The sequence below is a fragment of the Microtus pennsylvanicus genome, chromosome 3 (genome assembly GCF_037038515.1).
Source record: "Microtus pennsylvanicus isolate mMicPen1 chromosome 3, mMicPen1.hap1, whole genome shotgun sequence".
In the NCBI taxonomy this organism is placed as follows: domain Eukaryota; kingdom Metazoa; phylum Chordata; class Mammalia; order Rodentia; family Cricetidae; genus Microtus; species Microtus pennsylvanicus.
The window spans coordinates 14,016,262-14,028,774 of NC_134581.1; the positions used below are offsets into that span (position 1 = coordinate 14,016,262).

The 12,513-nt window shown below is 44.9% G+C and overlaps 1 protein-coding gene across 2 annotated transcripts in view; it reads right to left on the reverse strand.

The window, feature by feature from the left end:
* Nucleotides 1-4,147: 4,147 nt before the first annotated feature.
* The window catches only part of Smarcc1 (SWI/SNF related BAF chromatin remodeling complex subunit C1), a 109,215-nt gene continuing 100,849 nt past the window's right edge, over nucleotides 4,148-12,513 (reverse strand). For both annotated transcript variants that reach the window (XM_075964571.1, XM_075964570.1), the window contains exons 27-28: nucleotides 9,844-10,020; nucleotides 4,148-6,469 (exon numbers count right to left, since the gene is read on the reverse strand). In XM_075964571.1, the coding sequence (XP_075820686.1) occupies nucleotides 6,375-6,469; nucleotides 9,844-10,020 (272 nt within the window). In that variant the 3' untranslated portion in view covers nucleotides 4,148-6,374. The remainder of the gene's footprint in view (nucleotides 6,470-9,843; nucleotides 10,021-12,513) is intronic.

Below are 12,513 nucleotides of genomic sequence, written 5' to 3' on the forward strand. Positions count from 1 at the left end.
CAGTAAAACAAACATATGGTACAACATGTGAAATATCTTATTTCTTAACTGTCTTCTCCCCTCCCTGGAGATAAATCCTGCTCTCATTTGTTCAATTGTGTTGCTGGAGTTGAACCCAGCAGGAAAGAAAAGTGCTGTCAGTGAGCTAGCACCAGTTTGGGACTTAAAAACCCAACTGCTGACATTATGATCCTGCCTAGCCCTGAGAACAGAGTAACTAGGCAATGCGTATAAATCAAATGAGAAAAGACTCGTTCAGGGAGTGGTCTGTGGTGAGAAAGGCAAGATTTAGCACCAAATCTGCCTGACCATGGAGTCAGCAGAGGGACAGGGTCTGGCATGTGTGTGTGTGCAGGCTGAGGAAGCTAAAGAAGTGAGAACCAGATGATGAAGCACTGGAGACAGCGTCCATCACGCCCGTTCACATCCATTCCATGGCCGTGGCTATTGCATGCCTGTTTCCTACTGGGTTTTGGTAACTTGCCAACAAAGCCAAACCACAAGGACCGCTGCCGTGACTGCTGCACGCATCCTCATGAATGGAATAGAAAGACGCTGGCTTCATATGGGGGCTGCTGCCACTGCTCCCATTATACTGGACCAGGCACAATTTGGTCTGGAGAGAGAACATCAGCTTGACTTTAAATCCTCAGTATAAACAGCAACACACTGAAATTTTGACTCTTCTTTTTAAAAACTATATTCATTGGAATATGGGCACTTTTCATTTCACCCTTTAAAGATTCATTTGTGTGTACATGGGTTTTTGCCTGCATATACATGTATGTGCACCACACCCGTACCTGGTATCCAGGAACACAGAAGAGGACATCAGATGCCATGGAACTGGAGTCACCATGTGAATGTTCTGTAAGAGCAAAGTGCTTTCAACCTAAGACACTTCTCTAGACCCCCATTTCCTTCCTTAAATATCACAAGAGTTCAGGATGCAGAAGCCCGGTCTCCAACCCAGCCCAACCTTCCACTGTCATCTGGTATTCAATGTTATGTCCTACAGCCCCTTCACACATTGTCTCTCACAGCCCAGGTTGGCCTCAAACTTAATACAGAACTGAGGACAGCCTTAAATTCCTAACTGTCCTGCTCCTCCCTCCAAATTCTGGGATTACAAGCATGTCACTATGCGAGGCTGCTATGCTATTAGTAACCACAACAGAATGACCAGATTCGGGGACAAACTTATGTGTGGGTGGATAATGAGCTACTCCAACAGACCTACTTACACCATTCCTGGTAGAAAGGGAAGGGCCTTTGTGTTGATATAACTTCATGTTGGAGTTGTTCTCATCTCAGAAGCAGGTGGTCATCTGTGGGGCAATGGCTTGTCATCAGTTGGAAAGGGCTTCTGAATTTAGTAACTAACTCCAAAGCCAGGCCAGTTGTGAGAAAGCCAAAGTAACCAACTAGAGCGCAGAAGAGATCTGCTGTCCCTGCAGGTGACTAGTTCTTCTCATGGACCCTGTGGATACAGCCAAATAAGACGACCCAGAACTGGGTGCAGTGGTACACAGGAGACAGAGGCAGGAGGACCAGAAGTTGAAGGCTATTCTGTCATACATGAGTGCCCTCTGGATAGCACACGAAGCACACCACACACCATGTCCTGGGGACTGGATTCAGATTATCCAGAATATTCTAACTGTAAAAGTGAGCAGACATTGAATAAGGAATGCTACAATCCAGATGGCTACTGGAAGTCTATCAGCGTGAAGGCCAAGACAGACAGACATCAGCCTGTCACAATCTCCAAGTGCTACTTCTGACCCCACAACTGCTTCATTGGGTAGAGCACATAAAAAGATAGGCTGTTAGGCAACCAGAGTTGGAGACATTTTTTTTTCTGTCAGATGCCTACAAGTTGTGGACACTACATTGTTAAGTTATAGGTATTTTAGGGTAGAGATTTCTCCTCTTAAGGGTGAAGCTACTGCCAGTGCTGGGATATGGCTGCTCTCCATGAAGCTATAAGAGCATGCAAAAGCTTCTGGGAGTATAAGTAGTAAGGACACCTCCAACTTCCACACAGCAACCAGACCAGGACATTTTAACCCCTGGTTTCCCCAGGGGTCAGAACAGGGCATGCTAGTCCTGGAGCAAGAATTGTAATTGGCTCACTAAATTTTCCCTCTCCCACCCTGGTATGGCCGTCCTTGAATTCTACAGATCCATCTGCCTCTGCCTACCGAGTGCTGGTATTGAAGGCGGACACCACTACATCCGGCTCCATTTAGTCATTCTTTACTGTCCACTTGCCTGAGAAATCTGCTCCAAGTTCAGGATCAAAGCCCCTCCCCCACCTCACTATGTAGCTCTTAAGGGCTTTAAAGCCATCCACCTGCCTCTGCCCTTTATGACAGACATGACTTCTGGGATTAATAGAGGGTGGTCCTCTAGGCTATCACATGAAGCACACCAGATCCTGGGGATTGGAATTAGAATATTATACAGAAAATTATAGGTCACTCAGTTCAGATTAATTATTCCCCAGTTTTCTCCAGGAAAAAATAATTTTTCTGAAGACAGGTGTTATGTATAGCAGGTAGGTCTCAAACTTAGGGTCCTCCCGAGTTGTGATTGCAGGCTTGTACCATCACACCTGCAGGATACTTTCATTTTCTTCAAGAATGCTTGGCCCTATCTATGTGAAATGTTCCTTCTTAACTGCCAGGCCAGTACAGCTTTGCTAGTTTATTTGCACCTGTGATTCCCCTATATGCAAAGTTATGCAAGATCTCAAATTTTTATAGGATGAAATGTCCCGAGAGGGACCTGTGGACAGTTTTCTACTACCACACCACCTTTTTTTTTTTTTTGTTTCTCGAAACAAGGTTTCACTGTCTTGAAACTAGCTCTTGTAGACCAGGCTGGCTTCAAAATCAGAGATCTGCCTGCCTCTGCCTCCCTAGTGCTGGAATTAAAGGTAGGTGATACCACTGCCCGGCCCACATTTTTTCTTAATTTTAATTATTATTATTAAAAATTTCTACCTCCTCCCCTCTTCTCATTTCCCTCCCCCATCCCCCCAACGGCCCACATCTTTTTTTTGTTTTTTATTTTTTTTGTTTTTTGAGACAAGGTTTCTCTGTGGTTTTGGAGCCTGTCCTGGAACTAGCTCTTGTAGACCAGGCTGGTCTCGAACTCACAGAGATCCGCCTGCCTCTGCCTCCCGAGTGGTGGGATTAAAGGCGTGCACCACCACCGCCCGGGGGCCCACATCTTTTTAAGGGAAAAAAAATTCAAGTCAGATGTGGCACGTTTTTAATCCCAGTACTTGATGGGCAGGTGGCTCTTCATTAGTGCAAGATCAGCCTGGTCTACATAGTAAGTTGCAGGCTAGCCAAGACTACATAGTGAGACACTATCTCAAAATTAAAATTATATTTATTTCTGTATATATGTGTGCATACCAGTGCACATGTGAAGGCGAGAGAATAACTTTTGGTAGTTCTCTTCAAATATGTGGGTGGCCCAGGGTTGAACTCATGTCATCAGGCTTGGTGGCAAGCACCTTTATAGGCTGATTATAGGTCTGAAAATTACTAATTTTAATGAATTTAGAGAAATTATACTAATAATTTGAGGAACACATGGAAGACGGGTGGACTGCACATGGTCTTCTATAACTTACAGTAGCTCTTTGCTAGAGGCAGCGTCCTGATTGAGCAGCTTGTGTTCACTTCACAGTGGACACAGAATTCTCATTTCTCTGGATGCTTAGGAACTTCTTTCTTTGCTGGCATAGGGTTTGCAGCCGTGGTCCTTGAAGTGCCCGTGTAGTAGGTAGTGTTCATGGAAGCTTACACTAGAAAGTCTGCTTCCAACCTGCACCCGACACTCCACCTCAGTAAACAAGATCATTTCTCTTTGGAGGCACAAAAATGTTAGGTAACCCTGCGTCTGGAAGACATACATTCATCTTTCTTTGACTGAAGGGGAAGGTATTCAAGTGGGTAAAACATTCAATGTTATGTTCAATCCTGAAGCACCTCGAAAAGGATCAACTTAGTAGCCTTCAGACACGGAATTTTCACTGCTAATCAGGACCAAGTGAGGCTGAGTACTTAGGTTCTTTACAGGACACAGTATGAAATAAGCGGATGAATGCAGAGAACGGGACTAGAATTCATAAATGGTATATCATTTATTCAATGAAAAAAAAGAGGAAAATTAAGCCACTTTCATTCATTTCCTCCCAAACTCTCAAAACTCCCTTCCCTCATTTAGAAACAAGAGAAGAAAAAAAAAACCACAAAACAAAAAACCAAAACAAACCCACACTGAGAGATACATTTGTACAAAAGCTACACAGCATCCCAGCCCGCCCCTCACAATATTGGATGGGTGTTATTACAGAAATGAACCCGCCTGACAGACATGGAAAGAGCTGTGTTGAACTCAGGTTCTGTAGGTTACAAGCACTGTAAAAATATCTCCACTTGCATCTTTCAAACTGGAAAGTGATCACATAACAGACCTGAGGTTAGAAAGGACCACAGTGTGAACCAGAATCCCATTCTCTTTCTAGGACTCCAGGGGAAAGGCAAGCATTGGAGTGAGCTTCCTTTTGGAGAGAAAGGAGGGAAGTAGGAAACCTGGCCACCGTCAAAAGGCACTGGGGTTTCCCTGGAGGAAAAGGAGTTAAAGTGACCTCCCAAGGAACAAGCTCAGTTCCCTTTCTCTACTCCAAGAGTCTATAGAGTGCACACAGAAAGAAGTAAGGTTTCCTTAGCTCCAGTACCCCAGAACTCGGATGGTGGTCAGGGCCACCTGGTAGAGGCAAACCTGAGGGTCTCAAAGGCAAATCTCAACTGTGGATTTCTGTGTTCTGACATGAAGGGTTCTAAGGTGTTACAGACACTGTGTACACCCTCTCATATGAAAAGCTTTAGAACACACACACAGGAGGAAAAGACATTCATAAGATGTTCTACCTTGCACTCTCAATAATGAAACTGTCACTTAAAGGGAAGCTCTGCCAAAAACACCCTCTTGCTACTCATGGAAGGACAGAAGGGAGGTAAGGACAAGCTGATAAAACCGTCAAATCACTCATCAGCAGGGGCAGATACAGGCTCAAATTAAGGCATTTTTGTGGCTCTTCCTCAGGACTGGTACCCTCCCCTCCCAGTGTGAGCATCCCAAAACTTAAAGCCTAATGCTTCAGAGCCAAGTGAGGTCCTTGTGCCCTCAGCACAAGATGATGGAATGTGAGGGCTCAGAAAAAGGAGGTACAGGAGGCTGTTGAGTGCGCCCCACTTTCTCACTGCCATTCTGAACCTAAGTACCGCTTCAAGAAATCCCACTCACCCTGGCTACAGCAAGAGGTAGTTTAGGGACATGGACCCCCAGCCACTTAACCAAGTTCATGAGATAAAACATTTAGCACAACCTACTTATCTATTTTAATAAAGTTTTTATTTTTTTTCCTTTCCTTTCTTATAAGAGGAAGGTTTAAAAAAGCACATATAAAGTTCAGCTCAATGTGGAGTGGTGAGGTGAGAGGATGTGTGGGGTTGGGCAGCTCCTAAAGTGTAGGAGGGCCCTAAGCCCGAGAACTTTCGTGTCAAGTCTGGGAAAACCTAGGGGATGCCCCCCAAATTCCAGTCTTTAAAGCTCACATTACCCTTAGGAAAACGACCCTAGTTCTGACCCTGCAAATCTGCACAGAAACCCAGGATGGTGGGAAGGGAAGGAGGGCTCTTGTAATGTGTGTGCTCTCTGCTACTAGACACAGTGGTGTGTTCTTCCAGACAGAGTGCAGTCCTCCACAGTTCTCACTGGGGAATGAAATCAACAGGACACCTCCTTCTTCCCCAGCTCCTCTCAGTCGGGTGCATTTACATCTGGTGGAAGCCTCAGGGACCTCACCAGCATGCTCAGATATGGAGAAATAAGGTCACTTTAATGCCTTAAGGTGTGTCCCACTGTGGCCGCCTCCTGCCCATCACCACTTTTTTGGTTTCTATTAACTGAGGATGTTCTCCTTAAAAACAACGGGGAAGAAAGGATAGTAATTATAGAGAATTATCCACTGAAGCACAGACGAAACAAAAAGAGACATAGAATACTAATGCCAACAGGACCTGCAGATCAACTGCCAACACCTGCCACCCTGGGACAGGGGAGACACAGGTTACTTTTCAAATGACCAGGGGACACCAGTCACCACACTTCCCACTGTGTCAGCTAAGGACCTGACATGAGAAGTTTCAGGGAGTGGAGAGACTTGGGACTCATGCTTGGGGCTCTAAGGAAAAAATAAATCCCAAAAGAAAACCAACGATGCTGAGACACAAGTCTTGCCGTCCCCATTTCAGCTTGTGGTGGGTGTGGAGGCTCCCGCATCTTCAGGGCTAAGGAGTGGCCGAGGTTGGTGGGCCTGGAGCAGGAGGTGGAGGGACCCCGTCTGCAGATGGAGGCGGCGGCTGCTGCTGTGGTGGAGGAGGATCTGCAAACACATTCAAGGTAACTCGTCACTGCTGGAAACGGAGGCTGGGGAAAGAACCCATTCAAGAGAAAGTGACAGGAAGGAGGCTTTGTTGTTGTTGTTGTTCGTGGGGTGGGGAGGATAAGGTTTTACTTGTAGCCTTGGCTGGTCTGGAACTTGCCATGTAGACCAGACTGGCCTCAGATTCAGAGATTTGCTTGCCTCAGCCACAGCTCATACTTGCTCAGGAAGTAACTTTCTTTGCAACAGGCAAACAATGTGGGCCCAGAGTCTTGTTATCTCTGAGGTCAAGTAAAAAGAAGCCAACCAGAGCTGCTCATGCTGCTTACCCTCACCTAAGAAGTAGGCAAGGGAAGTGCTGGAATTCACCCACCTTCTCAAAGGACCACTCATTCCAAGAATCACTCCAGACTGTTTTTAGAACTTAATTGTATTTCTATTTTATTGTATTCTAATTGTTCTCTCTACTAATTGTGTTTCTTCAATTAAGTAATCAGAGCTTTCATGGACTAGCTCTATATCTTTATCTTTCTTTATTCCATGGTGTCCAGCCTAGCTGGGCACAAGAGAGATTATCAATAACTTCTTGCTGATTAACTGTTTCCCCCAGGGCCACAGAGCTTCACTGCGGCAGCTGCTGACAAGCTGGATAGTCCTGGGAGGCCCTCACAGCTTCTCAACTGCCACCCTTAGATTTCTGGCCCAAACTAGGTCAGGTCCTGAAGGGAACAATTAGTGTGAGTGTCTGGGGTTCTTTTCTATTTCAACTCTAGTGGCTTTAGCACACAAAGGAACACTAGAGATCATTTAATCCAAGGCTTTCAAACCTCTAGATCTTGACAGAAATAAAAACACATTAAACAAATAATTAAAGTACAGTTATACTAACTAAGTAGGCATTCCCAAGAGGAATCTATCAAACCTCTACAGTTCTTCAAACATTCTGAACCTAGTCATCTCCTCCTGTGTGATCTTTGAGAAGGAGACTAAGCTACTCATGCAGTGTGGCTTGTTCAGGGCCCAAGAGCCAAGGCAGAGGCTCAGATTCCCTCGATACCCTGTTTATACAAGGTGGGACACTTCATGTTCTTGAGATACTACTCTTTCTGGATGGATCCTAGTGTCAAAACAATGTACAACCACAATAAAGTATAAGCGATACTATCTGATCCCCAGGGATAGCTAACTGGGTCAATTCTTTCTTATCTGGGAGGTGGCATGACAAGTATTTTCTTAGTCATCTACTATGACACCTGACCATGAGCTCAAGGGAAATCATTTTTCATAGGGGCTAGATTCTATGAATTCAACAAAGACTGTTCTTTTTTTTCCCCCGAGACAGGTTTTCTCTGTGTTGCTTTGGAGCCTGTCCTGGAACTAGCTCTTGTAGACCAGGTTGGCCTCGATCCGCCTGCCTCTGCCTTCCGAGTGCTGGGACTGCCACCACTGCCTGGCTAAGACTCTGTTCTATGCATCTACTTTGTCTTAGCCTCTGGGTTTCAAGGTGAGGTATGCATGGCTCTGTGTGAAGCTGACTTCCCTGCAATGAAGTCTGGAACGTTACAGAATATCCCAAGTATTTTGTAGTTGTGTGTGACACGCATGCATACATAGGTGTGCTGGTGCTATAGCATGTGTGTTGAAGCTATGAGACAACTGTGGGAGTCAGTTTTCTCCTCCAGCAAGAAGGTTACCAGGAATGAAACTCATGTCAGGTTTAGTCGCCAGTGTCATTACCTGCTCCCCCCCCCCCCCCCCCCCAGCCATCTCTCATCACTTCACTAAACCCTACCAGACTTCCTAAAAGGATAGATTTATTCTGGTTCATTGTTCTAGGACACAGTCCATTATAGCAGGAAGTCACAGTAGTAGCAGCTTAAGGCAACGGGTTACATTTCATCTACAGTCAAGAAGTAGAGAAATGAACACTCCTATCAAGTTTTCTATTTTGTTTCCTAATTAAAGGAATTCCCCCTCCCTAATCCCTAAAGCTTCTCTGCTTAACATTCCTAGCTGTGCAGGAACTAGCTCTGTAGACCAGCTGGCCTTGAACTCAGAGATCCCTCTGCTTCTCCCTCCTGGGATTAAAGGCGTGTACCACCTCACAGACCAAGGATTCTTATTCTCTCAGTGAACAAGAGCTAACTTCTGGCCACAAAAATGAACATAAGCAATCATGGCAGGATCCTTCTCACTGCATGTCTACAGGACTGGAGACAGACCATAGTCCATGATGCAACCCTGAGTGATGTGGGTTCCCTGCTGTATGCTCTGAGTATGTTTTATTACCATTGGTTAATAAAGAAACTCCTCTGGCCTATGGCAGGGCAGAATATAGCTAGGCAGTAAAACTAAACTGAATGCAGGAAGAAAGGTCTTGGAGTCAGGCAGATGCCATAGCCACCTAAGAAGCAAGATGTGAGCTTACAAACTATGACCCTCGTGGTAAAATATAAAATAACAGAAATGGGTTAATCTAAGATCTAAGAGCTATCTAGGAATATACCTGATCCGTTGGCCAAACTGCGTTGTGATTAATACAGTTTCTATGTGATTACTAGGGTCTGGGTGGCCGGGAAATGAAAGCGTAGTTTCCATTTACACCTATGGAAGTCAAGTCAACCTTGGGGTAGCAGAGGGGCTTAGGAAAAAAATTACTTGGGGTTTGAACACTAGCTCAGAAGGATGCTACTGAGTTCATGGAACTTCTCTTCCTCATACTCCTTTTTCACTCAATCCCTGAACCCCTTCTTCTCAAGTCTATGTAGGACCACCAACCTGCCAATAGCTGCAGGAGCTCACACTCATCTCTAGACTGCCTTCTCTTACTTCCTTCCTGTTTTAAGAAAGGTTTTACTACGTAGTCTTAGCTACTCTGGAGCTCCACCTACAGACAAGGACAGTCTCATATCTGCCTCTACTACCAAATGCTGGGATTAAAGGAGTACAACAATGTTTGGTCCAGTTTCTTTTTTACCCAACCCATTACTGGTTTTTAATTTTTGTTTGTTTGTTTTTTGGATTTTTGAGATAGATTTCTCTGTGTAGTCTTGGCTGTCCTGGAATTCACTCTGTAGATCAGGCTGGCCTCGAACTCAGAGATCTGCCTCCTAAGCTAACTCACCACTTTTAACTTTGCAGCATAAAAGTTCTTGTAGGAAAATAACAGCCAGGTTCAAATTAATCAAATTTAACCATGTGTGACAGAAATAATTGGCTTACCCACAGATCTCAGTACTGAGTATACAACCAGAGTTTCACAATGAAAAGTCATCTTCCACTTCTCACGAAGAAAGATTTTCTTCCTTATCAGTAGCCACCCCCGCCAAAGCAGGAAGCTGGGGGAGTGAGTACCTTCCCACTGTGCTACTTACACATGCCGTTTGGTGCTGTGAGGGGTACCCTGGGTCCTAAGATGTTTCCGGGCATTGGAGGCATGCCGGGAGGGGCGGGGCCACTCCCGGTAGGATGGATGTTGGCTGCCACAGTAGGAATCATGCGGCCTGGCATGGGCTGCCCAGGTATCATGGAGCCAGGGCCTGGTATCTGACCTGTGAAGGGAGATTTAAAGTACTTTAAGTATACATGCATTCAGAGGGAAAAACAACCAACTTAATGTCCATGACTGGAGAATATAGATAAATATTTATTTAGTGATGAGCACTGGTGGCACATGACTTTAATCCCAGCACTTGGGAGGCAGAGACAGGCAGATGTCTGTGAGTTTCAGGCCAGTCTGGTCTACAGAGTGAGTTCTAGGAGGTTCCAAAGCTACAGTATGGTCACATCCACACCATGAGTAAGGAGGTGAGAGGCCAACTTGCAAGAGTGTTAGGTGTGTTGGGTTCTGAGGACTGAACTTACTTAGATGGTCATGCATGAGGACAAGTGCCCTCTCGGCCTCACCAGCCTGATGATCAACCAGCTTCATAACAACATGGTCCTTATCTACCTCATGCTACTCACTCTATCAAGTCCAGATAGGACAAAGCCTTAGAAAAGTAAGAGAGGATTATGCAAGGAGGAACACTCCAGAGTGTGTCATTGGAATAACATAACACAACTGTTTTGGATCACTTCCCACAGTTCACTTTCACACTTAAGGAAGCCTGCTGAAATCCACGGGTCCAGGGAACACCCAGACAAGAGAATACACCCGACAGGAAAGAAGTCAGCAAACTCATCAGCCATGCTCTCCCTTCCCACCCAGTCTATTTGGGGTATGTGTTCCTAGGCAAGTTACTCAGTTTCCCAAAACTGTACCGAACAGTAGTACCTCATTAGCAGTCCTCCTTAACATTGCACGGGTTTCATTTTCATCAGGGCAACTGCTTTACTCTTTTAAACAGTGCCTTCTTTTGTCAGTGGTTTCTAACATGCTTGTGAGTGAGAGGCAGTGTGCTGCGTTAGCAAACCTGACACAAATTAGAGCCCCAAGGAAGAGGGAGGAGGGAGCAACAATCGAGGAACTGCCTGGGACATGGCTGTGAAGCACCTTCTTGACTAACGACGATGTGGGAGAGCCCAGCACACTATGGGTGCTGCCACCCCTGGGTAGGGGAGCTTATAGAAGAAGTTTAAGAAAGCAGTGGGAACAAGCCAGAAAACAGTGTTCCTCCATGGTTCCTGACCCAAGCAGGCTTCTGCCCTTACTTCCCTCAGTGATGAACTGTAACTGGGAAGTTTAACCCTTTCCTCCTCAAGCCACTTTTGGTCATGGTATTTTATCACAGCAACACAAAGTAAAACAGAACCAGGGGGAAATATTATTATCTTATATGGAACAGACTAAAGCTCAAAGAAGTAAAACAACTTGTTTTTTCATACAGGATTATGGTATGTAGTTCAGGTTGGCCTGGAGTTTGCTATGTAGCCCAGGCTAGTCATGAACTTGTGATGATCCTTCTGCCTCTGCTGCCTGAATGATGTGCCACCAAGTGTGCTACCAAAGCTTTCTTTATGGACAGAGTACGGGGAAATATAAAATATATTCAAGCCTTCTAAATCAAGGTCCAGTTCTCTTCTCACCCATTTCTGTCCAAATAAAGGCTTGTAGGAAAGCCTTCACTGTATCACATCCACAAAATTCCTATTTACTTATTTGTTTACTTGAGACTTATCTCACTATGTGACCCCAGCCTTTAGCTCAGAGATCTGCCGGCCTCTGCTGAACCTTTTTCCCAAACCCGAGTGCTAGGCCTGAAGGTGAGCAGCACTGCGGCACCTCTACCTCCAATATTTTTTTAAATAAAAAACTGATTTAAGCACTTTTTACAAGCTGAATAGCCATAACCCCAATTTTGAAATAAAAGATATTCAAGTACTCGAAATGTTTTCTTTAAAAAATATTTATCTTTATTTTATGTGCATGGGTTTTTTTTTTTTTGGCCTGTATGTATATCTATGTGAGAGAACCAGATGCCCTGGAACTGGAGTTACAAAAGCTGTGAGCTGCAGTGTGTGTGCTGGGAATTGAAACTAGGTCCTCTGGAAGAGCAGACTCTTAAACTCTTAAACATTGAGCATCTCTCCAGCCCCATAAAATGTATTTGAAGAAAGTTTATATGCAAAAACTTCACATCCAAGCCAGGCGGTGATGGCACACGCCTTTAATCCCAGCACTCAGGAGGCAGAGGCAGGCGGATCTCTGTGAGTTCGAGACCAGCCTGGTCTACAACAGCTAGTTCCAGGACAGGCTCCAAAGCCACAGAGAAACCCTGTCTCGAAAAACAAAAACAAAAAAAAAGCAAAAAACAAAACAACAACAACAACAAAAAAAAAAAACAAAAAACTTCACATCCAGAGAACATTAAAAAAAAAAACAAAAAAACCCAGAATTACCCCAACCCAAGTATGTGGTTGTTATTTGCCCTGTAATTGTTTGGATGGCAGAGCAGGTGCGACTATGAACTGAAATGGAACCATCACAGACGACCTCAGAGTCCTAAATCCAATAAGCATCCAAGAAAGAGCACAGGCAGACAGGAGGGATAAACGGAAACATGAATAGCTGCAAGCAGGGGACGGCATGTAACCACCAGAAG